Source organism: Bos grunniens, chromosome 26, assembly GCF_055505025.1.
Source record: "Bos grunniens cultivar Pamir isolate PY7600 chromosome 26, Bosgru_T2T1.0, whole genome shotgun sequence".
In the NCBI taxonomy this organism is placed as follows: domain Eukaryota; kingdom Metazoa; phylum Chordata; class Mammalia; order Artiodactyla; family Bovidae; genus Bos; species Bos grunniens.
Genome location: NC_141190.1, coordinates 42,490,942 through 42,518,403, shown reverse-complemented (window position 1 = coordinate 42,518,403; position 27,462 = coordinate 42,490,942). Strand labels below are relative to the sequence as shown.

General features: G+C 42.3%; 2 protein-coding genes across 7 annotated transcripts in view; one reads left to right on the top strand and one right to left on the bottom strand.

Moving 5' to 3' along the window:
- The window catches only part of IKZF5 (IKAROS family zinc finger 5), a 38,820-nt gene extending 18,086 nt beyond the window's left edge, over window positions 1–20,734 (top strand). For 2 of the 5 annotated variants that reach the window (XR_015155433.1, XM_086378072.1), the window contains 3 exons: window positions 54–141; window positions 19,360–19,450; window positions 19,880–20,734. Coding sequence is in view for 4 of the 5 variants with exons in the window: in XM_086378072.1 (XP_086234198.1) it covers window positions 54–141; window positions 19,360–19,450; window positions 19,880–19,900 (200 nt within the window). In the remaining variant the exon portion in view is untranslated. Of the gene's footprint in view, window positions 1–53; window positions 142–8,426; window positions 10,919–11,468; window positions 13,970–19,359; window positions 19,451–19,879 lie in introns of those variants that run through there. The other 3 variants (XM_086378071.1, XM_086378070.1, XM_086378073.1) reach the window with 3 other exon arrangements.
- Window positions 7,160–20,359, bottom strand: PSTK (phosphoseryl-tRNA kinase). 2 transcript variants are annotated; one of them, XM_086378074.1, is made up of 6 exons: window positions 20,118–20,359; window positions 17,223–17,514; window positions 16,569–16,767; window positions 13,854–13,929; window positions 11,254–11,347; window positions 7,160–7,381 (listed from the first exon to the last, which is right to left on the bottom strand). In XM_086378074.1, the coding sequence occupies exons 1-6, from the start codon at window positions 20,331–20,333 to the stop codon at window positions 7,182–7,184; spliced, it is 1,077 nt and encodes a 358-aa protein (XP_086234200.1). In that variant the 5' UTR covers window positions 20,334–20,359; the 3' UTR covers window positions 7,160–7,181. The 2 variants fall into 2 exon arrangements, with proteins under 2 accessions (XP_086234200.1, XP_086234201.1); XM_086378075.1 differs by having other exon boundaries at window positions 20,136–20,359.
- Window positions 20,735–27,462: the final 6,728 nt, after the last annotated feature.

The following is a 27,462-nucleotide window of genomic DNA, read 5'->3' as shown; positions in this document are numbered from 1 at the left end:
TTGTTAATATTTTTTCAGTATGTCAATGTTAATTTTTTTTTTTTTTTTTACAGAAAAGGTTTTATGGCTACATTGGTTTGGATTTGTAGAAAGCCTTACCCATGAGAAGATCTGTCACATGAGTTACCAACAACAAAAATGGTAACGTAATTAGCGTTTTGTCTCCTTCCTAATTTCTCTTTATTTAAGGTGTAACCCCCTTAAAGTGTTGTGGCACAGGAATGAGGAAGGCTTCCTCTGCTGCTCAATTATTCGTGTCATGTTGGGGTCCTTTAATGGACCGGAACCTGGTGGTCTGGAGACAACTGATAAGAAAGTGAAGGAGAGTGAGGCTGATATTCCTTGGTTTACGCAGAAAGCCAGTAAAGCCCCTGACATGGCGCCCTCTCGATGGGGTGAAGGCGCAGAGCACCTTCTCGAGAGGGTCTTAGAAGCCCGGGCAGGAAAGTGAACTCAGAGAGCCTGTGTGCTCCAGGGGATCAGCCTGAAAGAGAGAGGGAGAGAGAGAGAGAGAAAGCAAGACACGGGGACCAAAGCTCTGATGGAGCAAAGGTGTCTTATTCAACATTGTGTAGGTATTTATACTGTCTTACAAGATAGCTATTTTCAGCAGAGATAAAATCAAAACTTACAAGTTATCAAGGAACCATGAGGTCATGCATATGAAAGAGATAAGGTTGTAAATAATCACTTTTACCATATGGTTCATAAGAAGGAAGAGGGTACTTGTCACCGTATAGAAAAAATAATGAAGGAAATGCCTGGATTCCTAAGCCCCAAGGAGAGGAGCTTGCCTCTCCCCTTAATTCCTGAATATTCACGAATTAATAAGGAACATAAAATTTCCTGACAGATCCAAAACAGCACACAAATGTTGTTAAATGCTTCCTGACAATGTCACATCTGACAAGTGACTGATTGAAGGAGTTTCTATTATGACAAATGAACTGATTTTTTTCCTTCTCTTACTTCACTCAATATGACATTTTAGGTGATGTTGCTGCAAATGGCCTTATTTCATTCTTAATGGCTGAGTAACATTCGAGTTGGATTATAAAGAAAGCTGAGCGCCAAAGAATTCGTGGGGTCACAGAGTCGGACACGACTGAGTGACTGAACTGAACTGAACATTCCATTGTATATATGCACCATATCTTTGTCCATTCCTCTGTTCATGGACATTTAGATTCCTTCCATGTCTTGGCTATTATAAACAGTGCTGCAGTGAACATTCAGTTCAGTTCAGGCTCAGTCGAGTCTGACTGTTTGTACATATATACAATGGAATGTTCAGTTCAGTCACTCAGTCGTGTCCGACTCTGCGACCCCACGAATTCTTTGGCGCTCAGCTTTCTTTATAGTCCAACTCGAATGTTACTCAGCCATTAAGAATGAAATAAGGCCATTTGCAGCAACATCACCTAGAATGTCATATTGAATGAAGTAAGAGAAGGAAATAAAATCAGTTCATTTGTCATAATAGAAACTCCTTCAATCAGTCACTTGTCAGATGTGACATTGTCAGGAAGCATTTAACAGCATGACTCTTTGTCAGACTGGGCTGGAAGAAACACAAGCTGGAATCAAGATTGCCGGGAGAACTGTCAATAACCTCAGATATGCAGATGACACCACCCTTATGGCAGAAAGTGAAGAGGAACTAAAAAGCCTCTTGATGAAAGTGAAAGAGGAGAGTGGAAAAATTGACTTAAAGCTCAACATTCAGAAAACTAAGATCATGGCATCTGGTCCCATTACTTCATGGCAAATAGATGGGGAAATAGTGGAAACAGAATTTATTTTTGGGGGGCTCTAAAATCACTGCAGATGGTGATTGCAGCCATGAAATTAAAGACGCTTACTCCTTGGAAGGAAGGTTATGACCAACCTAAATAGCATATTAAAAAGCAGACACATTGCTTTGCCAACAAAGGTCCGTCTAGTCAAGGCTATGGTTTTTCCAGTGGTCATGTATGGATGTAAGAGTTTCTTCACATATCTGTGAAGAAAGCTGAGTGCCGAAGAATTGATGCTTTTGAACTGTGGTATTGGAGAAGACTCTTGAGAGTCCCTGGACTGCAAGGAGATCCAACCAGTCCATTCTACGGGAGATCAGTCCTGGGTGTTCATTGGAAGGACTGATGCTGAAGCTGAAAGTCCAATACTTTGGCCACCTCATGTGAAGAGTTGACTCATTGGAAAAGACTGATGCTGGGAGGGATTGGGGGCAGGAAGAGAAGGGGATGACAGAGGATGAGATTGCTGGATGGCCTCACTGACTCGATGGACATGAGTTTGAAACTCCGGGAGTTGGTGATGGACAGGGAGGCCTGGCGTGCTGCGATTCATGGGGTCACAAAGAGTCAGACGCGACTGAGCGACTGAACCGAACTGAAGGAACCTCCATATTGTTTTCCATAGTGGCTGTACCAATTTACATCGTCACCAACAGTGAGAATTTATATTCTCACCAATTTAAATTCTCTCCACACCCTCTCCAGCATTTCTTGTTTGTGGAGTTTTTGATGACAGCCACTCTGGCTGCTGTGAGGTGGTATCTCATTGTAGTTTTGATTTGCATTTCTCTAATAACTAGCAATGTTGAACATCTTTTCATGTAATGTTGGACATCTGTCCTCTTTGGATAAATGTCTATTCAGGTTGTCTGCCTATTTTTTGAGTAGGTTGTTTGTTTTGATGCTATTAAGTGTCAAGCTGTTTCTAAGTTTTGGAGACTTAACCCCATATCAGTCACATACTTTGCAAGTATTTTCTCCCAGTCTGTGGGTTGTCTTTTCATTTTATTTCCTTTGCAAAAGTTTTTGAGTTTTAAGTAGGTCTCATTCGTTTATTTTTGCTTTTATTTCCATTATTCTGGGAGATGGATCAAAAATGATGTTGCTGTGATTTATGTCAGAGAGTGTTCTGCCTATGTTTTCCTCTTAAGAGTTTTATAGTGTCCAGTCTCATATTTGGGTCTTTAATCCATTTTGAGCTTATTTTTGTATATGGAGTTAAGGAATGATCTAATTTCATTTTTTTAAAATGTGGTAGTCCAGTTTTCCCAGCACCATTTGTTGAAGAGGCTGTCTTTTCCAACACTGTGTAGTCCTGCCTCTTTTGTCATAGATTGACTATAGTTGCATGGGCTTATTTCTGAGTTTTCTATCCTGTTCCAGTGATCTATGTTTCTGTTTTCCTGCCAGTACCATACTGTTTTGATGACGAGCTTTGTAGTATAGTCTGACATCAGGGAGCCTAATTCCACCAACTCTGTTTTCTTTTTCTCCCCCTCCAAGATTGCTTTGGCTATTCAGGGTCTTTTGTGTCTCCATACAAATTTTGAGATTTTCTGTTCTAGTTCTGTGAAAAATGCCATTGGTAATTTGACAGGGATTGCATTGAATCTGTAGATTGCTGTAAGTAGTATAGTTATTTTGACAATATTGATTCTTCTAATCCACAAACATGGTATATCTTTCCATTTGTTTATGTCCTCTTTGATTTCTTTCATCAGCATCTTATAGTTTTCAGACTAAAGGTCTTTTGTCTCCTTAGTGAAGTGAAGTGAAGTTGCTCAGTTGTGTCCGACTCTTTGCAACCCCATGGACTGTGTAGCCTACCATGGTCCTCTCTCCATGGGATTTTCCAGGCAAGAGTACTAGAGTGGGTTGCCATTTCCTTCTCCAGGGGATTTTCCTGACCCAGGTATCAAACCCACGTCTCTTGCATTGTAGGCAGATGCTTTACCATCTGCGCCACCAGTCTCCTTAGGTAGGTTTATTCCTAGGTATGTTATTCTTTTTGATGCAATGGTAAATGGAATTGCTTCTTGAATTTCTCCTTCTGATCTTTCGTTGTTAGTGTGTAGAAATGCAACAGATTTCTTGTATTAATTTTGTAACATGCAACTTTACCAAATTCATTGATGAGCTCTAGTAGTTTTCTGGTAGCATCTTTAGGATCTTCTATGTACAGAACCACCTGACCTGCCTTTTGAGAAACCTATATGCAGGTCAGGAAGCAACAGTTAGAACTGGACATGGAATAACGGACTGGTTCCAAATAGGAAAAGGAGTACATCAAGGCTGTATATTGTCACCCTGCTTATTTAACTTCTATGAAGAGTACATCATGAGAAATGCTGGGCTGGAAGAAGCACAAGCTGGGATCAAGATTGCCAGGAGAAATATCAATAACCTCAGATATGCAGATGACACCACCCTTATGGCAGAAAGTGAAGAGGAACTAAAAAGCTTCTTGATGAAAGTGAAAGAGGAGAGTGAAAAAGTTGGCTTAAAGCTCAACATTCGGAAAACTAAGATCATGGCATCTGGTTCCATCACTTCATGGGAAATAGATGGGGAAACAGTGGAAACAGTATCAGACTTTATTTTTTGGGGGCTCCAAAATCACTGCAGATAGTGACTGCAGCCATGAAATTAAAAGACACTTACCCCTTGGAAGGAAAGTTATGACCAACCTAGACAGCATATTAAAAAGCAGAGACATTACTTTGTCAACAAAGGTCCGTCTAGTCAAGGCTATGGTTTTTCCAGTGGTCATGTATGGATGTGAGAGTTGGACTGTGAAGAAAGCTGAGTGTTGAAGAATTGATGCTTTTGAACTGTGGTGCTGGAGAAGACTCTTGAGAGTCCCTTGGACTGCAAGGAGATCCAACCAGTCCATTCTAAAGGAGATCAGTCCTGGGTGTTCTTTGGGAGGAATGATGCCCATATGGTTTTTATTCTTCAATTTGTTGGTATGATGTATCACAATGATTGATTTGCAGATGCTGAAGAATCTTTGCCTCCCTGGGATAAGTCCCAGGGATTCACCACTTGATCATGGTGTATGAACTTTTTAATGTATTGTTGGATATGGATTGCGAGTATTTAGCTGACGATTTTTGCATCTGTGTTCATCAGTGATATTGGCCTGTAATTTTTACTTTTTGTGGTATCTTTGTCTGGTTTTGATATCAGGGTTATGGTGGTCTCTTAAAATGGGTTGGGAAGTTTTCCTTCCTCTGTGACTTTTTGGAACAGTTTCAGAAGGATAGTTGTTAACTCTTCTCTTGATAAAATTTGCCTGTGAAGCCATCAGGTCCTTGACTTTTGTCTGCTGGGAGGTTTTTAATCATGGTTTGAATTTCAGTGCTTGTGATTGGTCTGCTCATATTTTCTATTTCTTCCTGGTTCAGTCTAGGGAGATTGTACCTTTCTAAGAATTTGTCCAAAGAATGGACTAATTTTTTTTTTTAACAGGTCTTTCAGTTCAGTTCAGTTCAGTCGCTCAGTCGTGTCCGACTCTTTGCAACCCCATGAAGCGCAGCACGCCAGGCCTCCCTGTCCATCACCAACTCCCGGAGTCCACCTAAACCCATGTCCATCGAGTCGGTGATGCCATCCAACCATCTCATCCTCTGTCGTCCCCTTCTCCTCCTGCCCTCAATCTTTCCCAGCATTAGGGTCTTTTCAAATGAGTCAGCTCTTCACATCAGGTGACCAAAGTATTGGAGCTTCAGCTTCAACATCAGTCCTTCCAATGAACACCCAGGACTGATCTTTAGGATGGACTGGTTGGATCTCCTTGCAATCGAAGGGACTCTGAAGAGTCTTCTCCAACACCACAATTCAAAAGCATCAATTCTTCGGCACTCAGCTTTCTTCATAGTCCAACTCTCACATCCATACATGACCACTGGAAAAACAATAGCCTTGACTAGACGGACCTTTGTTGACAAAGTAATGTCTCTGCTTTTTAATATGCTGTCTAGGTTGGTCATAACTTTCCTTCCAAGGAGTAAGCATCTTTTAATTTCATGGCTGCAGTCACCATCTGCAGTGATTTTGGAGCCCCCCAAAAATAAAGTCTGACACTGTTTCCACTGTTTCCCCATCTATTTCCCATGAAGTGATGGGACTGGATGCCATGATCTTAGTTTTCTGAATGTTGAGCTTTAAGCCAACTTTTTCACTCTCCTCTTTCACTTTCATCAAGAGGCTCTTTAGTTCTTCACTTTCTACCATAAGCATGGTGTCATCTGCATATCTGAGGTTATTGATATTTCTCCCAGCAAACTTGATTCCAGCTTGTGCTTCCTCCAGCCCAGCATTTCTCATGATGTACTCTGTATAGAAGTTAAATAAGCAGGGTGACAGTATACAGCCTTGACGCTCCTTTTCCTATTTGGAACCAGTCTGTTCCATGTCCAGTTCTAACTGTTGCTTCCTGACCTGCATACAGGTCAAGAGGCAGGTCAGGTGGTCTGGTATGCCCATCTCTTTCAGAATTTTCCACAGTTTATTGTGATCCACACAGTCAAAGGGTTTGGCATAGTTAATAAAGCAGAAATAGATGTTTTTCTGGAACTCCTGCTTTTTCCATGATCCAGCGGATGTTGGCAATTTGATCTCTGGTTTCTCTGCCTTTTCTAAAACGAGCTTGAACATCTGGAAGTTCACAGCTCACGTATTGCTGAAACCTGGCTTGGAGAATTTTAAGCACTATTTTACTAGTATGTGAGATGAGTGCAATTGTGCAGTAGTTTGAGCATTCTTTGGCATTGCCTTTCTTTGGGATTGGAATGAAAACTGACCTTTTCCAGTCCTGTGGCCACTGCTGAGTTTTCCAAATTTGCTGGCATATTGAGTGCAGCACTTTCACAGCGTCATCTTTCAGGATTTGAAATAGCTCAACTGGAATTCCATCACCTCCACTAGCTTTGATCGTAGTGATGCTTCCTAAGGCCCCCTTGACATCACATTCCAGGATGTCTGGCTCTAGGTGAGTGATCACACCATCGTGATTATCTAGGTCATGAAGATCTTTTTTGTACAGTACTTTTGTGTATTCTTGCCACCTTTTCTTAATATCTTCTGCTTCTGTTATGTCCATACCATTTCTGTCCTTTATTGTGCCCATCTTTGCATGAAATGTCCCCTTGGTATCTCTAATTTTCTTGAAGAGATCTCTAGTCCTTCCCATTCTGTTGTTTTGCCCTATTTTTTTGCATTGATTGCTGAGGAAGGCTTTCTTATCTCTCTTTGCTATTCTTTGGAACTCTGCATTAGGCAATTCACATTATTAGACTAGAACACATCCAGTAATACATAACTGTTTTAATTAGTTTGAAAAATCATAACCAAATTAGATATTTGATTGGAGATTCAGATGTTTTAATGCTGCTTTGAAAAATACTTCCTTACAATGTTATCTTTCTCATAATGGAAAAAAGAAATAACATCTGCTAAGTCAATGGTTTGTTGAAAGCACAGGTATTTTTTGTTTCCTTGTCTTAGGTCTTCCAAAAACTCTGCTTTGAGCTTGTTAAGTTCTTCTGCCAAAAGCTTCAAGTTGTACGGAAACATCTGTTCATCTAAAATAAAGATACTCAAAATTATTTGGGTAGATTAAATTTAGCTGGACTGATGACACTAGGAAATTAATTTGATTACTTCAGACAAACCATTCAGATTCTTCTACAAATAATAATTGAGCTGGTATAATATACATGTAGACAAAGGTCACCTTAATGCAATACAAGCAAATCATTTAAACAACTTGCTACGAAACGTGTGAGCAGAAAAGGCTTTTTGTTGACAAAATAAGTCGACTTACAATCTTATTGGATTAACAGGTAGGAAGGCCAAAGAGCAGAGCTAGAAAATGACAGTTGGGTTTGAAGCTCATATGCCTAGAATAGTTGTCCAGTATAGTTTCCTACAATGATGGAAATGTTCTGCGTCTGCCCTTCAGTACAGCAGCCACTAGCCATGTGGGTGGTGTGACTGAGAACTGATTTTTTTTGTTGAACAGCTTTATGGAGGTAAAATTAACATTACAGCTTACCATTTAAACTACAATTCAGTAGTTTTATTATATTCACAGATATAAGCAGCAATGATCACAGTCAATCTTAAAAAACATTTTTATCATCTGTGATAGCTAACATCACCCTCCTGCCCCATCGCTCCTCTCTCTGCCCTCAATCCCTAAGCAACCAGTATTCCACCTCGTGTTTCCAGATTTCCCCATTCTGGACATTTCACATGACGGGACGCACACTATGTGACTTTTGTGACTGGCTTCTAGCACTTTACACACTGTTTTCAAGGTTCATCCATGTTGTAGTATTTTCTTGCTTTTTATGGTTGGATAATCCATTTTATGGATAGATGGACATATCCATATGTTTGTCAGCTGATGGACCTTTGGGTTACTTCTACCTTTTGGCTGTTAGTAATAATGATGCTATAAGCACTTGTGTTCTTGCCTGGAGAATCCCCGGGATGGGGAAGCCTGGTGGGCTGCCGTCTATGGGGTCGCACAGAGTCAGACACGACTGAAGCGACTTAGCAGCAGCAGCAGCAGCAGCAAGCACTTGTGTACAGATTTTTATATGAATATGTTTTCATTTCTAGGTCCAATGGTAACTACATTTAATCTTCTGAGGAGCTGCTAGGCTGTTTTCCAAAGCAGCTGCACCATTTTACACTGCCACCAGTGGTGTCCATGGATTCTGAGTTCGCCATATCCTCACTGAAACCTGGACTTTTAGATTCTAGCTGGCCTAGTGAGTGTGCAGTGGTATCTCACTGTGGTTTTGATCTGTATTTCCCTGGTAACTAATAATGCCAGGTGTGTTTCCATGCAGTTACTGGCCATTTGTATATTTTCCCTAAAGAAATTTCTACTCAGATTTTTTGCCCATTTAAAAAATAGGGTTATTTGTCTTTATTATTGAGTTGTGAGAGTCCTTTATATATTTTGGGTATAAGTCCTTTATGAGATGTGATTTGCAAATATTTTCTCCCATTTTGTGGATTGTCCTTTTACTTCTTGATGGAAAGAGAACCAAATTATTTAATTTTATTTAAGCAGAGTTCTAGAAGCTAGTGCCATCTCCTTCCCCAAGAGGGGGGGAAAAACCCATTTTAATGGATAGGAAGAGAATTGAGAGTAATTTGGGTATAACCCCAGTCCCCCTTGATTTTATGTTGTTGTTTAGTCACTAAGTCATGTCCAATTCTTTGCCACCCCATGAATCATAGCATGCTGGGCTTCCTTGTCCTTCACTATCTCCTGGAGCTTGCTCAAACTCATGTCCATTGAGTCAGTGATGCCATCCAACCATCTCATCTTCTGCTGCCCCCTTCTCCTGCCTTCAATCTTTCCAAGCATCAGGGTCTTTTCAAGGAGTTAGTTCTTTGCATCAGGTGGCCAAAGGATTGGAGTTTCAGCATCAGTCCTTCCAATGGATAGTCAGGACTGATTTCCTTTAGGATGGACTGCTTTGATCTCCTTGCAGTCCAAGGGACTCTCAAGAGTCTTCTCCAACACCATAGTTCAAAAGCATCAGTTCTTTGGCACTCAGCCTTCTTTATGGTCCAACTATCATATCTATCCTGGAAAATCCCATGGACAGAGGAGCCTGAAAGGCTGCAGTCCATGGGGTCGCTGAGGGTCGGACACAACTGAGCGACTTCACTTTCACTTTTCACTTTCATGCATTGGAGAAGGAATTGGCAACCCACTCCAGTGTTCTTGCCTGGAGAGTCCCAGGGACGGGGGAGCCTGGTGGGCTGCTGTCTATGGGGTAGCACAGAGTCGGACATGACTGAAGTGACTTAGCAGTAGCAGCAGTATCATATCCATACATGACTACTGGAAAAACTATAGTTTTGACTATATGGACCTTTGTCAGCAAAGTGATGTCTCTGCTTTTTAATACATTGTCTAAATTTGTCATAGCTTTCCTTCCAAGGAGTGTCTTTTAATTTCATGGCTGCAGTCACCATCTTCAGTGATTTTGGAGCCCAAGAAAATAAAATCCGTCACTGCTTCCACATTTTCCCCTTCTATCTGCCATGAAGTGATGTCATGGTCCTAATTCATTTTACAGACAAAGGCAAACGGCTGAAAACTTCTACTACAACTATTTTTGTTTTCTTTCTCACGTGAGACCATTTTTGTTCCGGCTCTTTTCCAAACTTTGTATTATAACCCATACCCGGGTTGCATGTTGCAACCAGTGTTTTTCTAAGATGCAATCAAATAGACTACAGTAGAGCTCATTAATCATGGGAGCATTTTGTGAAACTTGTTTCTATGCAGGAGTGTGTTCACGTAAGGGGCTACACACACTAGGTTACAGTATTAAAATCGAGTTATGGATCAGGGTTAAAAAAAGAAGTTTGAAAAACATAATATGGTTAGTATACTGTTTCTTTTTCCAATGTCCTAAGTTTTTCTAAAGGGATTAATAATAAATGTTGGGGATGTGCGGGAGCATAACAGAAAGCATAGACTAGAATCAGACTTATCTCTGAGCCCCAAGTTGCCCAAGTATATAGCCACTGTTCAGTGTAGCCTTGAGCAGATATACGTATCCTCTCAGACCCTCCGTTTCCCCATGTGTAAAACTACACTTCCTTGATAGGATTCTGAAGACTAGAAATAATATATAAGGCTCTTGGCATATAAAAGGAGTTCAAGAAATGTTAAGCTGCTGTTATTTTTTGTAAATCAAGGGTGATTAACAAAAAGTAAAAGTAAAGAGTTCGATATTCAAAACCTAAAGGAATAATTTTCCAGAACTGTAATTACCACACATTTCATCTAAGTTCAGGCTGACAGTGCACTGAGCTTGTTCAGATGCCATGCCGATTTTCCAGCTGGGCCTGACTACCTCTCCCCATCCCTTACTTCACTCTAGACTCAATGGCTTCTTCTGTGTTCTAGAATATACCAGCTGTACCTGGTACAGATAAAGTAGCTTTTGGCACTACTTGGAAAGATCCTCTGGGCATCAGTATGGCTTGCTATTTCCTTTCATTCGCATCTTTGCTTAAATGTCATTTCCTCTGAGAAGTCTTCATGATTGCTCTTTTAAAAATAAATCCTCCCATCACTACACTGTCTTACCCTACTTTCTTTTTCTTCAGAGCGCTGGCATATGTTCATATATTTCTTTTGTGTGTGTGTCTCCTCACTATGACATTCTGTTCCCTCCAAACGTTCCAATATCTAGAATAAAGCCTAGTACAGAGTAGCCACTCAATAAAAACCTACTGGATGGATGAAAGCCCGATTCCAGGGGTAGAAGTATAACACAATCGAGTTGCACATTTAAACTGAAAACATGATGTAAACGTCACAAATGAAAGTACGTAAAGTACTCGTGTCCAGGGAACAAGAGTAGCAGTAGAGCATAGTCTCAATGAATAGAATCTTAAGTACTCAGCATACCTTTGGCTTCCTTCATTGTCTGAGAGACAATTCTTCGGAGGGTCTGATCAGCTTGATGAAGAATGTTAGTTGAACCGATAAGTCTGTCTGTTTCCTAGATAATAAGACATTGTTATTGGGACAGTTACCTAGTTGTACAAAAGAAATGAGCAAAGTGTAGGTGATACATAGGTGAAGACACTGAAAGAAAAGTAAAAGTGGCTTTTCTCTTCCAGGTATCCTTCTCTACTGAAAGTGTTATTCGCTCAGTCGTGTTCGACTCTTTGTCACCCCATGGACTGTGGCTCGCCTGGCTCCTCTGTCCATGGCATTTCCCAGCCAAGAATACTGGAGTGGGTAGCCATTCCCTTCTCCAGGGGGATCTTCCAACCCAGGGATCAAATCCAGGTCTCCTGCATTGCAGGCAGATTCTTTACATCTGAGCCACCAGGGAAGCCCCTTTCTTCTCTAGGAGAGAGTCTAAATGAAATACATCAAGTTGTGAATTGGGTTCCATGTAGGCAGTATGCTGGTTAATGTCTAAGAATAGGCTCTCGAAGACAGAAACAAACGCATCTATAGTGTTTGTCTATTTAGAATGGGAAAGATTCTCTATTCAAGAAAATTAGAGATACCAAGGGAACATACCATGCAAAGATGGGAACAATAAAGGACAGGAAAGGTATGGACCTAACAAAAGCAGAAGATATTAAGAGGTGGCAAGAACAGACAGAAGAACTATACAAAAAAGATCTTAATGACTCAGATCACCACGATGGTGTGATCACTCACCTAAAGCCAGACATCCTGGAGTGAGGAGTCAAGTGGGCCTTAGGAAGCATCAACAAGCAAAGCTAGTGGGGGTGACGGAATTCCAGATGACCTATTTCAAATCTTAAAAGATGATGCTGGTGAAATGCTGCACTCAATATGCCAGCAAATTTGGGAAACTCAGCAGTGGTCACAGGACTGCTGTGACCTGAAAAAGGTCAGTTTTCATTCGAATCCCCAAAAAGGGCACTGCCAAAGAATGTTCAAACTACCACACAATTGCACTCATTTCACATGCTGGCAAAGTAAAGCTAAAAATTCTCCAAGCTAGGCTTCTACAGCATGTAAACTAAGAACTCCCAGATGTTCAAGATGGATTTAGAAAAGGCAGAGGAACCTGGGATTAAACTGCCAACATCCACTGGATCATAGAAAAAGTAAGAGAATTCCAGAAAAACATCTACTCCTGCTTTATTGACTATGATAAAGCCTTTGACTGTGTCGATAACAACAAACTGTGGAAAATTCTTCAAGAGATGGGAATACCAGACCACCTGACCTGCCTCCTGAGAAATCTGTATGCAGGTCAAGAAGCAATAGTTAGAACTGGACATGGAACAACAGACTGGTTCCAAATTGGGAAAGGAGTACATCAAGGCTCTATCTTGTCACCCTGCTTATTTAACTTATATGCAGAGTACATCAAGTGAAATGCTGGGCTAGATGAAGTACTAGCTGGAATCAAGATTGCAGGGAGAAATATCAATAACCTCAGATATGCAGATGACACCATCCTTATGGGAAAAAGTGAAGAGGAACTAAAGAGCCTCTTGATGAAGGTGAGAGAAGAGAGTGAAAAAGCTGGCTTAGAACTCAATTCAAAACACTAAGATCATGCCATCTGGTCCCAATTACTTCATGGCAAATAGATGGGGAAACAATGGAAACAGTGACAGACTTTATTTTCTTGGGCTCCAAAATCACTGGCAGATGGTGACTGCAGCCATGAAATTAAAAGATGCTTGCTCCTTGGGAGAAAAGCTATGACAAACCTAGATGGCATATTAAAAAACATAGACATTACTTTTCCATCAAAGGTTCATCTAGTCAAAGCTATGGTTTTTCCAGTAGTCGTGTATAGATAAGAGAGTTGGACCATAAAGAAGGCTAAGGACTGAAGGATTGATGGTTTTGAGCTACGGTGCTGGAGAAGACGCTTGAGAGTCCTTTGGACTGCAAGGAGATCAAACTAGTCAATCCTAAAGGAAATCAGCCCTGAATATTCATTGGAAGGACTGAAGCTGAAGCTCCAATACTTTGGGTCACCTGATTCGAGGAGGTGACTCATTGGAAAAGACCCTGATGCTGGGAAAGACTGAAGGCAGGAGGAGAAGGGGACGACAGAGGATGAGATGACTGAATGGCATCACTGACTCAAAAGGACGAGTTTGGGCAAGCTCTGGGAGATGATGAAGGACAGGGCAGCCTGGCGTGCTGCAGTCCCTGGGGTCGCAAAGAGTCAGACACGACTGAGTGAGTGAACGACAATAACAATGGTATAAATATTCCCATCCATGCCCACTTCATGCTACCAATGTAACATCAGCAGGCTCCACCATTTCTGAAAATTTAACAGCTGCCTTTGAGCAAGCAGCGCAGGCCACCTCCAGAGCACCAATGCACCCAGGTATCGGGCTGGATGCTGGTGAGACGCTGGGGCAGGGACAGAGATCATCTTCCACACGTTACACATACTTCACACTCAGCTCCAAAGGCTCTTCCTACAGAAGATCCTTCTTCTGAGAGAAAGTTCCTTCTCATTTATGCTAAATCTCAACTGGAAGACTTACTTTTTGTTCCAAGTTCTCCTCCACGTGTTTTATTGGGTTTTCCAAAGCAGTAATCAATAAATCAGTCAGCTTCAGCCTGTAAGAGGAGGTAGGATTAAATAAATTCTTATATCAAACACCTGTTTTTTAAAAGAACTTGTGTTTTTGAGCACTAAGCTGAATTCTAGAGGAATAAAAGTGGTATATCTAAAATCCTAAACAGAAGGGGAAAAGCAAAGTGATTTGGAAGCTACCTTCTACTTGCAAAATTCAAATGTAGAATTTCAAGAAGCCCCCCAAAATCCCTCCTGTAAAAAATACTAATTTCCCAAGACCCCTATTAATAAGCTTTGAAAAGACATTCTCTCTTTTCTCTCATTAAGTGCTGAACTTTAGGCACCTACAACTTTATATTCCCCAGAGAAGCATGCTTAGTCTTTATTTCCTGGCTTCTACTCATTTGTGTGTGTGTGTGTCTGTGTATGTGAGCTCAGTTGTCATGTTCAACTCTTTGTGACTCTATGGACTCTAACCCACCAGGGTCCTCTGTCCATGGGATTCTCCAGGCAAGAATACTGGAGTCAGTTGCTAATTCCTACTCCAGGGGATCTTCCTGACCCAGAGATGAAACCTGCAGCCCCTGCACTGTAGGCGGATTCTTTAGTGCTGAACCACCAGTTAGCTGTAGTATTTCACAGAAGCCTGGGAAAGGCATATTTGTCATATCATCTTTCAACTTCCGATAGAAGGCCACCAGATTTTAGACAACCCCTTCACAGCTATGCTGGGACTATTTTAGACCATGGGTTTTTTTGTTTTTTTGTTTTTTCCTCCCTGGTTTAGGTTTTTTCTTTTTTAAATTATATATTTATTTATTTGGATGCACAGGGTCTTAGCTGTGGAATGTGGAATCTTTTTAGCTGTGGCATGTGGGATCCAGTTTCTGGACCAGGAGTTGAATCTGGGTTCCCTGCTTTGGGAGCACAGAGTCTTAGCCACTGGACCATCAGGGAAGTCCCTGGACCACGTTCTTAAGACACAAGACAAACCTGCAGATTCTGCTCCGGGTTGGCCCTGGCACTGGCAAAGCTCATACTCCTTCCTACTTCTAGTAAGAACTCGCCCCCAAAGCAGTGATGACAACCTTAGGCTGCTCTCATGGGATATCTCAATATCTCAACCAGCCATTCGTTTCTGAAGGAAAACATTTTCAGTATTCCAGAAACACAAGCCATCGATCACTTATGTGTTCGCCTGCTCAAAGTTTCAAGATATTATGGGAAGTTAAAATTAGAAATCTCAGCCGTAGCTTATTTCATTAACCCTATGAACAATACTTAAATCCAATTTTGAATGTTTTTAGAATGTTAGAGTATTACAAAATGCATGGAAACTGTATCTTGGGAAGTAAACATTTTGAAGAATGAGTTTAAGAAAAAGATTGATATGATTGGAAGAGAATACAGAGTACAGAGTTTAAAACATTAGCCTTTTAAAAACTGTTGATCGCATATGGACACCAGTGAGGAGGGAACTAAGGGACCGTGGGGGACATACCTCTAGAATTGTGCTGTTCCTGCAGCACCCACAGGCCACATGTAACCAGTTAAGTTTAAAGTGATCAAAATCACATTTAAAATTCAGGTCACGGGGTTTCCCTGGTGGTCCAGTGTTTATGAATCTACCTGCCAATACAGGACATATGGGTTGGATCCCTGATCTGGGAAGATCCCACATGCCTCAGAGCAGCTGAGCCCGTGGCCACAGCTACTTAGGCTGTGCTCTAGAGCCTGTGGTCCACAGCAAGAGAACCCACCGAAAGGAGAATCCCATGCACAGTGACTAGAGAGCAGCCCTACTCTCTGCAACTAGACAGAGAGCCCACATGCAGCAAAGATGACCCAGGGCAGCCAAATAAATAAAATTCAGGTCATAAGTTGCACTGGTTTTATGTCTAGTGCTTGATGGTCAGTTGCATGTGGCTGGCAGCTGCTGAAGTATCTTGGCAGCAGCAGCAGCTACCATACTGGGAGGACAAATACAGAACAGTTCCATCATCGGTGAAATTTCTATCAGAAATGTTGTAAACTAGAACTCTAGAACTCTCAAGACCTATTTCAGTAATCAAATGCATTAGACAGCATAGCCACAAGCCTCACACCTACACAAGCAGTGTAACGGAGTGAGATTTAAGGCACAACCAGGATTCAGTTCCATTCCTTTTCTCTGTATAAGAAAACTACTGGGGGGACTTCCCTGGTGGTCCAGTGGTTAAGACTTTGCGCTCCCAGTGAAGAGGATGTGGATTTGATCCCTGCTCATGGAACTAAGATCCCACAAGCCTCATGGTACAGCCAAAAAAATAAATAAAAAGTTTTTAAAAAAAACTGACAAAGGAAAGAACACTTGGGCAATCTAGACTACACTACTTCAGCAAGAGTATCAGAGAGGTAGCCTACTCTGAACTCTCTGCCCTGATCCCTGGGAAACCGTATAACTTTAACAAGAGGACATATTTGCAAACAAACCTGGATTCACCTCTCAGGTGTAGCTGACAATCGCAGTGACTCTGGGCAAGCTAAACTTCCTCACTGGGTTTTCTCTTCTACACAAAGGGGAAGAAATAATCTCTCTCCAAGGCTTGTGTGAAGAGCAATCAAATGGATACAGAAGTATGCAGCCCAGGGCCTGGCTCAGCGAGGCACCTGGTGAAAAGACACCTTTGAGTGGGGCTACCTGGCCTCTGAAGCACATGCTGGACTCTGAATTGCGAGGCTGTGGTGTTCCCAAGCATTTTTCTCAGGGTTGGGCTTTTCTATTTTGTTTCCCATCTGGTGGATGGTCTCGGCAGGCAGTGGTCGTGGTCTCTGGGCATTCCTCTGTAGACAGGTCTCAAGAGCACAATCTAAAAACAGCTGGCAAAAGCCTAATGAATCTGAAAACAATTCAAAAACCACAAAATTACTTGGGAAGTATTTTTCCAAAATGTGAACTAAACGTATTTACATAAGTTATCCCATCTGCAGAAGCAAAGACCATTCGCAGTACTGCACGTGTAGCTTTGAAAATGAAGTAAATCCATATGAACCTCCTAATCCACTTAAGTTCTCACCAAAAACAGTGATCGTTGGTGTTTTGTTTTGTTTTTTTGATGCAGAGCATTTTTAAAGTCTTTACTGAATTTGCGACAGTGTGGCTTCTGTTTTATGTTTCGGTTTATTGGCCACAAGGCAAGTGGGATATCAGCTCCCTGACCAGGGATCAAACTCTCACCCTTTGCATTGGAAGGTGAAGTCTTAATCACTGGATCACTAGGGAAGTCCCAGCACTAGTAAATTTGATACATGAATAAATATCTTTGTGTGTGAGGGAAAAAAATGTGTTAATTACATTTCCGAGCCAGCTGATAGACTTCATATCTCATACTTTGATAATAAAAGTTGTCATCTAAAATCAAAAGCAGAGGTCTAGACACAGCAGTCTTCGTTAAGGGGTAGAGAGCCTGGGCCTCAACAGCTGCAGAAGATATCAGATCTTGATCCTTCAAGCAGGTTATAAAATCCTTCCACATGGCTTCAGTCTTGCTGGGTGGGGCAGACATCTGACACCCGTTAATGACAGCCAGCAAGAAGTGTTCAAGGAACTTCAACAGTTCCTGGCGAAACAATTTCCACTGGGATGGCTGCAAAATACCAGAGAACTGAAAATTATATTAGGCTTTGGCCAGTACTGTGGTCATGTCTCAACACCCACCCTGCTCCATATGATAATTTCTGAACCATTTGGAGGTCTCTAGTCACAACACTAGTCACAGTACTCTTGCCTGGAAAATCCCATGGATGGAGGAGCCTGGAAGGCTGCAGTCTATGGGGTCGCTAAGTCGGGCACGACTGAGCGACTTCACTTTCACTTTTCACTTTCCTGCATTGGAGAAGGAAATGGCAACCCACTCCAGTGTTCTTGCCTGGAGAATCCCAGGGACAGAGGAGCCTGGTGGGCTGCTGTCTATGGGGTCGCACAGAGTTGGACACGACTGAAGTGACTTAGCAGCAGCAGTCACAGCTTGCTTTCCCATACTCATGTCTTCACATATGCTATTCCGTCTGCTGAAAAACTAGTCAGCGATATTAGCTCTCTGTGAACACCTTTCAGACTCAACCATGTAGAAGGCATGCAGACCCTCCCTTGCGTACCACGACACTTGTATACACTGAGTCTCCACTCTAAGAGGGTTTACACTGTTTAAGCAGCTCCATGTCCCTGCTAGATCAATAGCCTGCTGTATACCCAGCCTTCAGCAGAGGGTTTCACACCTAATAGATGCTCCAGAAGTGTTTATGAAATGACTGAATAAGTGAGTAAATGAAAGAATGAAAAGCTGTTACCATCTAGGAGAAAGAAGGAACCAAAATAAATATCCTGCCAAAATAAAAACAGTCTGGCTAAGATATAGCAATGCCCATGTGCCCTTGAAATAAGAAAAGGACAGAAAAAGAAAAAAGAAAAGCAGACAGAAAGAGGATCCGCTGAAAAGTCTCTGGGTCCAGATGAAAGGACCTCAGGCTAACAATAGAAATGGAATGGGATAGGGAAAGATAGAGTAAGCAGATTGAAGGGAAGAGAATAAATAGCTTGGAAACACAAGTAACCTTGCTGCTGCTCAAGGGCTCTGGAGAGCACTGACTCAGTTATGAGGTCAAGGCTGGAGGGAAAACACAAGGACGGGAGATGAGGATCCCTCTCCTGTCTGTCCACACCCCATAACATCACTGAGATTACAGCACACAAAACTAATATTGGTTTGGCCAAAAAGTTCATTCGGATTTTTCTGTGCCCTCCTACAGAAAAACCCAAATGAATTTTTTGGCCAACCCAATATAACAGTGAAATCCACTGAAAAGAAAACAGCAACACATCACTTCCTAAAATGTGAGATATCCTAATCATGGTAACAAGATGAGCCCCAGGGCCTTTGTAGGGGGAAAGTGGAAAAAATACAGTAAGAAAACAGAGGGAAAACCACAGCAAATACAATCTCTATCGACAAGTTCCAGCTTCCTCCAGAGTGGTGAAATACTATTACCAAAGTAAATCCACTGGTACTACGGGACTGATACCATATTTACCTCACAATTAACCAAGAATGGGGAAACATATAACTTTGCTGGTGAAGTCCAAAATTTTTCACATGCCAAATGTATTTTTGCAAATATACTCAGACTGAAATCACACCATATTTGCATCTTATTTATGTGAACTCATCTACATTCAGCACTAAACGACAAAACTACTTAAAATTTTCAGAATATGTCACTGAGTATTTTCTCGAGTTAGCATGAGATGAGTGCCATCAATCTACTGTTCCCTCAAAAGTCTCTGTTTTCACATGCTTCTCAAAGGGATGCATCTCATCACACTGAGGGTGATCTGAGGGCTTAAAGCTGAGTATGGCTTGGTACCCAAACACAAGCCTATTACTTCATCTGGTGGTCAACTAAGAAACTGACATCTTTTCCCATTCTTGCAGTGGCAGGTTTACTCCGATTACGAATGAAGATCCAGCTTCAGAGGCAGAATTCTTCATTTGTACAGACTGGACTTTCACAGGAGGCACCCTAGTAAGTACCTTGTTACTTGTAATTTTGTATTCTTCTTTAAAAGGGTTTCCCTCAAACTGCATAACTTAAAGCCCCATAAAACCTGGATTTTCCTGGCTGATTGTTAAATTGGCTGTGTTGGAATTTTTGACAGCGTCTGTCCCTCTTTTCAGAACAACGTTCCCAAAGGATTTTCAGGAGGGTATCTGACAATGGGAGATTTCCACGTTGCACGCTAACTTCAGAATCTAACCCTATACTGGTGGCTGTTTGTACCTGTCATATTCACAGTCAACTTATTCTGTGCAAACCAGCTCACTTTCCTCGAACCCCCATCTGTCCTCCATCAGGGATCCTTCTCCCACACCACGCATTATCCAGTACACCTATGGTGCCATCCAACCATTTCATCCTCTGTCGTCCCCTTCTCCTGCCCTCAATCTTTTCCAGCATCAGGGTCTCCTCCAATAATACATTTTCCTTGGCTACTGAAGACGGGAGAAGGGGACGACAGAGGATGAGATGGTTGGATGGCATCACCAACTCAATGGACGTGAGCCTGAGTAAACTCCGGGAGTTGGTGATGGACAGGGAGGCCTGGCGTCCAAGGATTCACAAAGAGTCGGACCCGAGTGAGCAACTGAGCTTAACTGAACTCCGGCCTACGCCCTGCCCCCTCCGTACTGACCAATGGGCTTGCGCTTGCCTTCTCAAGGACCGCTTCCGGCATGACGTCATCGTAGGCGACGACTCCCACCGCCCAACCCAGTTCCTGCTGTAGCCAGTGTCTGAGGGCGCGCGCGAAAGTTGACTTTCCTGCCGCGGGCAGGCCGCAGAGAACGCAGAGGACTAGCTTCTGTGGCCGTTCGCTGTGCGCTCCTCTGACGTCCTCCCCCATCTTCATGCTGTAGCGGGAGACCTGAGGCCACCGGAAGTGTTGACGGCGCAATGTCCGTCAAACCGCGCACGCGCAGTTCCCCACCACCGGGTTGCGCCTCCTGGGGGCGCGAGAGAGAACTAGGCGAGTCTTCGGATCAAAAAGGCCTTTGTCGTCTCGGTCATCTCCGAGATCGTCCCCTTGGACCCTTGAAGCAGTGGTGCTGAACTGACTGTGAATCGAGTCCCCTAGGCTGGCAAGTTCACGGGGATGCGTTTCCTAAAAGATCAGAAAAGTTGGACTTAAGAATTCCGTGGGATCCAGTCAACGCTGTCACTGCGGAGGGCAAGAATAAATCCCTGGTTGGGGAGCTATTAATGAAATCCCTTAAGCTGCGCGGCGAGGCAATTAAAAGAAAAAGAACCATCGAGCTGCAGCTGAGTCCGACAGCTGTGCTCCGCTGTTCCTTCCAGGTGACAGGAGGAGAGGCGAAAAATATTAGTTATTGCGCGGTAACGCCACCAGCCGGCAGCAAGTGTCGGGAAATGAAGGCAGGAAAGGTACATTCCTCCTTACACTTCCAAGTCCAGTGCATTCACGCAGAGAAAGCTTTTAGTGTTAAAAAAAGAAATGCTAAGATGTGAGGAAGTATAAAACAGATTCCCTCTATGGGGAATGTGATGTAGAAAAATTGCATTCAGAGTCTAGCTTTCAGCTTGTCTTATGAGGTTACTTCTTCGTCATAAGGAGATATGTTCAAAATGTGGTGAACAAGTGAATGAGAATGAGTATATACTGGGGCAAAATATAATTAATAACCTGGTGTTGTATCTGATATATTTGTGATTACAGAGCAGGTGCACATACATCAACCTCATTTTCTTTCTCTTGGGTTGAAGGTGACCATTGAATTAAACATTCATTTCATGACAGTTCATTGTCATAGGCCCAGTGCAAGATCCCTCTCCTTTATTATTGTTTTTTATCCCTCATCCACGCTCACACTCATTTCCTCTCTTTTTCCTTGGCAACTTTTTTTTTTTTCTTGTTTAAACACGGTTAGTTTTGCTTGCTTACTTTTTAAGAGCAGTTTTAGGTTCACAGCAAAATTGAAAAGAAAGTGGAGAATTTACATACACCTCTGCCCACCCCTACCCAAGTCTCTTCGAATATCAACATCCAGGATGGTACATTTGTTATTAATTGATGAACCTACACATCATTATCAGGCTTCCCTGGTAGCTCAGCTGGTAAAGAATCAGCCTGCAATGCAGGAGACTCCAGTTGGATTCCTGGGTTGAGAAGATCCCCTGGAAAAGGGATAGGCTACCCACTCCAGTATTCTTAGGCTTCCCTGGTGGCTCAGACAGTAAAGAATCCACCTGCAATGCAAGAGGCCTGGGTTTTATCCCTGGGTTGGGAAGATACCCTGAAGGAGGGCATGGCAACCCATTTGAGTATTCTTGCCTGGAGAATCTCCATGGTCAGCAGAGCCAGACCGGCTGCAGTCCATGGAGTTGCAAAGAGTTGGACATGACTGAGCAACTAAGCACAGCACAGCACACATTATCACCCATAGCTAACACTGGGTTTATTCTTGATGTTATACATTCCATGAGTTTTGGCAAATGTATAATGACATGTACCACCATTATAGTGTTATACAGAATAGTTTCACTGCCCTAAAAATCCTCTGTACTCTACCTATTCACCTCTCCCTGAAAGGAATCAGAACCCCGCGGTTTTTGCCAACCATATCCTCAGCCAGCTTTTTGTCTGTGGAAAAACTTTAGTCAAAGGGTAAGTTTCTTTCTTTAATTTCTTTCTAATTCCTAGAGCTAAGCCTACTGGAACCCCTTTCTATTCACAAACAGATTTTCACTTAAAAAGACCTTGAACTATTTTACCTTAACTCAAACACGACCTGGACAGCACGCATTGTTCATAACCTCTCCAAAATCTCACCTGTAGTTGCTGAGATTAACTAACGTTTATTCTGTACTCTAGTAGACCTGACTGTGGTTCAGATCATGCACTCCTTATTGCCAAATTCAGACATAAATTGAAGAAAGTAGGGAAAACCACTAGACCAGGTATGACCTAAATCAAATCCCTTATGATTATACAGTGGAAGTGACAAATAGATTCAAGGGAATAGATCTGATAGAGTGCCTGAAGAATTCTGGACATAGGTTTGTGACACTGTACAGAAAGCAGTGATCAGGACCATCCCCAAGAAAACCAAAGACAAAAAGGCAAAATGGTTGTCTGAGGAGGCTTTACAAATAGCTGTGAAAAAAAGAGACGCTAAAGGCAAAGGAGAAAAGGAATGATCTACTCATTTGAATGCAGAGTTCCAAAGAATAGCAAGGAGAGATAAGAAAGCCTTCCTCAGTGACCAATGCAAAGAAATAGAGGAAAAAATAGAATGACAAAGACTAGAGATCTTTTTAAGAAAATTAGATATACCAAGGGAACATTTCATGCAAAGACGGGCACAATAAAGGACAGAAATGGTATGGACCTAACAGAAGCAGAAGATATTAAGAAGAGGTAGCAAGAATACACATAAGACCTCTACAAAAAAGATCTTCACAACCCAAATAATCACGATGGTGTGATCACTCACCTAGAGCCAGACATCCTGAAATGTGAAGTCAAGTGGGCCTTAGGAAGCATCACTATTAACAAAGCTAGTGGAGGTGATGGAATTCCAGCTGAGCTACTTCAAATCTGAAATATGATGCTGTCAAAGTGCTGCACTCAATATGCCAGCAAATTTGGAAAACTCAGCAATGGCCACAGGACTGGAAAAGGTCAGTTTTCATTCCAATCCCAAAGAAAGGCAGTGCCAACGAATGCTCAAACTACCGCACAATCGCAGTCATCTCAAACACTAGCAAAGTAATGCTCAAAATTCTCCAAGCCAGGCTTCAACAGTACAGGAACTTAAACAGTACATGAGAACTTTGAGGCATTCAAGCTGGATTTAGAAAAGGTAGAGGAACCAGAGATCAAATTGCCAACATCTGCTGGATTATGGAAAAATCAAGAGAGTTCCAGAAAAAAATCTACTTTTGCTTTACTGACCATGCCAAAGCCTTTGACTGTGTGGATCACAACAAACTGTGGAAAGTTCTTAAGGAGATGAGAATACCAGACACCTGATCTGCCCCCTGAGAAGTCTGTATGTAGGTCAAGAAACAATAGTTAGAACTGAACATGGAACAACAGACTGGTTCCAAATCGGGAAAGGAGTCAAGGCTGTGTATTGTCACCCAGCTTATTTAACTTATATGCAGAGTACATCATGAGAAATGCTGGACTGGATGAAGCCCAAGCTGGAATCAAGATTGCCAGGAGAAATATCAATAACCTCAGATATGCAGATGACACCACACTTATGGCAGAAAAAGAAGAGGAACTAAAGAGCCTCTTGATGAAAGTGAAAGAGGAGAGTGAAATAGTTGGCTTAAAACTCAACAGTCAGAAAACTAAGATCATGGCATCCTGTCCCATCACTTCACAGCAAATAGATGGGTAATCAGTGGAAACAGTGGCTGACTTTATTCTTTTGGGCTCCAAAATGACTGCAGGTGGTTACTGTAGCCATGAAATTAAAAGACGCTTGCTCCTTGGAAGAAAAGTTATGACCAACCTAGACAGCATATTATAAAGCAGAGACATTACTTTGCCAATAAAGGTCTATCTAGTCAAGGCTATGGTTTTTCCAGTAGTCATGTATGGATGTCAGAGTTGGACTATAAAGAAAGCTGAGCGTGAAGAATTGATGCTTTTGAACTGTGGTGTTGGAGAAGACTCTTAAGAGTCCCTTGGACAGCAAGGAGATAGAGCCAGTCCATCCTAAAGGAAATCAGTCCTGAATATTCATTGGAAGGACTGATGCTGAAGCTGAAACTCCAATACTTTGGCCACCTGATGCGAAGAACTGAGTCATCTGAAAAGACCCTGATGCTGGGAACGATTGAAGGAGGGAGGAGAAGGGGATGACAGAGGATGAGATGGTTAGATGGCATCAAGTCACGTACATTGATGACTCAATGTACATGAGTTTGAGTAAACTCTGGGAGTTGGTGATGGACAGGGAAGCCTGGCGTGCTGCAGTCTATGGGATCACAAATAGTCAAACATGACTGAGCGAGTGAACTGAACTGAACTGGACTAGACATTTAGTAAATGCTTGTCTCTTTGGCTGCTACCTACTTACAGACCCATAAAAATGAACTTCCTTACTTTAAGTCTCCAAAGAGGTATTGTTCGTACCCATTTCAGCAACTCCTCCTCTAAAGTTTGCTGCTGCTGCTGCTAAGTCACTACAGTCGTGTCCGACTCTGTGCGACCCCATAGACGGCAGCCCACCAGGCTCTGCTGCTCCTGGGATTCTCCAGGCAAGAATACTGGAGTGGGTTGCAATTTCCTTCTCCAGTGCATGAAAGTGAAAAGTGAAAGTGAAGTCACTCAATTGTGTCTGACTCTTAGCGACCCCATGGACTGCAGCCTACCAGGCTCCTACATCCATGGGATTTTCCAGGCAAGAGTACTGGAGGGGGTTGCCATTGCCTTCTCCGCCTCTAAAGTTTAGGCCAATGTAAAACTTAAAACTTATTGGCTCCTTTTCTATACCTTACCATCAATGTCATTTTCAGTTGAATCACTAAGTTACCAGTCTTACCTTCCTACTTATTTTCCTTATTTTAAAAAAAGAAAAACTAACAAAGATAGCCTAAAATGTGAGCCAGATTTTTAAATGTTACCAAATATTGAACTAATTTTACAGTATCAAGTGTTTTTCTGATTTCCCAAAGACCGTTCCTGGTCTTGTGAGGCTGAAAGCAAAGTAAATGAACTAATGTGAACGTGGGTACTTAGATCCAGAGTAATCATCGTTCTCACTAATCCTGAGAATCACCTAAGTGTCTAAGGAGAGATCAAGGGTACAAGCAGCTTCTCCTAAGATAAAGGAGAATCTGAATGTTACCAACCTCTGGCTCATAGCAACAATGAATAGATATCAATTCCTTGTTTTTTTTAAGCTTTCAAAACTATCTCCTCAGAAGAAAGAAATTCCTAGAGATTTCCAACAGAGATTTTTCACTGTTTGCTTACTTCCATCATTGTGTTTAAAAAGATGTTTAAAACAACCAAATCCTTCAACAACAATAAATGAGCCTTGTATTTTAACACTGTGAAAGTTATCCATTCAATGTATTTGTGTATCAAATGCTGTTAAATGCTAGGAATTCACACATAAATAAAGACATACTCTGCTGGTTTAAAAAAAAAAAAGTTAATTTATTTCAGGAGGAAAGTGAGAAAAATAAACTGTCCACAGCACAGAGATAAGTGTAACTAAATCCTAAAAAATTTACACTGGCTGTTCACGTTAAATTGTATATAAAAGCAAAACTATCAAAGGTTAAACTGGTAGGAAGGATTCTATAGCTTCCCCTTAACCTGCAACATAATGGAACAAAATATCCCTGGAAGGACTTTTAATAAACATAACCTCCAGTTTTGGATTTTCTTTGACATACCTAAAAAGCATAATAGTCATATGGAGGAATGAGTTTAATTAATTCTGTAGTAGGGTGGAGATCTGCTTGGTTTTGAATGATGTACAGGATTTTCTCTGCTCCAAAATAACAGGCTTTCCAGGAAAAGGGAACCGCTTTTGCAAAGGTTAAGGTAGGAGGGAGAGCAGGGAGGCAGGCAGGAATCAGAGTACAAAAAAGGTGGGGAGATTTGGGAGAATGGCATTGAAACATGTATAATATCATGTATGAAACGAGTCGCCAGTCCAGGTTCGATGCACGATACTGGATGCTTGGGGCTGGTGCAATGGGACGACCCAGAGGGAGGGTATGGGGAGGGAGGAGGGTTCAGGATGGGGAACACAGGTATACCTGTGGTGGATTCATTTCGATATTTGGCAAAACTAATACAATATTGTAAAGTTAAAAATAAAATTAAAAAAAAAAAAAGGCTGTACTCATTCAAGAGCAACAAGCACCAGAAGCAGCAGCAGAGGGCAGAGCAGAGGGTGGGACGGAAGTGACTGGGAATGAAGACTAAAGGACAGTAAAGAGGCTCCTGGAATTGTTCAGATGAAAGTTAGTGCTTCAAAACAGAAGCAGAGAGGAAGAAAGATACGATAGATTTGCTTTCAGAAAACCAAGATTTCGTGACTTCACTGGCTGTGCAAAAGAAAGGAGAGATCACAGAAGTCCAGTTTCCTGACTCCTGGTCATTCAGCCTTGTTCACAAAAGCTGAAGTCCGGTGATAATGTTGACCCCGCTCCTTCAAGTGCAGACTGATGTTTCTGAAGAAGAGCTTATTTTCTTTGGACTGTGCAAACATGTTACTGTCAATGAAAGTTAATTTATTAGAACAAGAAGGAAGACCTTTCAAACTCTGACATTCCACTTTCTTATTCTGATTCCCTTTTTCCTTTCAGAACATGGAAAACTCATCTCTATGGGCTTCATGAAGAGGATGGGTGGTGGTGGTGGGGAGGGACCATATACCTTCCTACCCTGAGAGTATCTAGAAAATTCCATCCACTCCCACTTTTCTGGGCAAAGCTGAAAGGCCCTTCAGGTTCAGCTCAGGTTTTACTCCACCACAGACCCAATACTTCCTAATTGCTCCTCCAGGGGCCTGGAGTGCAGACGGCTCAGGGGTGGAGTGGGGGGGCAACCCCCTTCGGGCCCTACTGTTTCTCCACCTTCCATCTGACCTGGTGGCCCCGTGGACAAGAGGCCTACGTCCCAGAGCCCCTAACCTTCCTCAGATACCACCTGCCCTGGCCCCACAGCTGCCATGGACAACATCCAAATCTCTGAGACTAAAGTCGAACTGTTGGCATCCACCTGACACCCTCGAAAGAAAGAGCGTGTGTGGGAAGGGGGGTGAGGAGAGAAAATCCGACTCCATGCCCGCCCTGTCCCCATCCTCCCCTGTCCCCCCTCCCCCCCAATCACCACCGTAGGCGGAAAGGCTCAGGGTCTGTTCCAGAAAGTGAGGGTCGGGAGGAGGTGCTTCAGGTCTCTAGAAAGAGGACACCACACTTACCTTGGGAGGGACTCTCCTCTTTGGACCAGGTCCAAAGAGGCACTGGCATCCCCACTACCTGCT

What these genes read in the sequence shown, in the direction of transcription:
- PSTK (XM_086378074.1), bottom strand. Translation starts at nt 20,333, where the DNA reads ATGAAGATGGGGGAGGACGTCAGAGGAGCGCACAGCGAACGGCCACAG. An exon ending in AGGCAAGCGCAAGCCCATTG is followed by an intron (nt 17,515 to 20,117) that starts GTCAGTACGGAG and finishes GGTATTTTGCAG; the next exon opens with CCATCCCAGTGGAAATTGTT. An exon ending in GCATGTGCTTCAGAGGCCAG is followed by an intron (nt 13,930 to 16,568) that starts GTAGCCCCACTC and finishes CTCCTCTTACAG; the next exon opens with GCTGAAGCTGACTGATTTAT.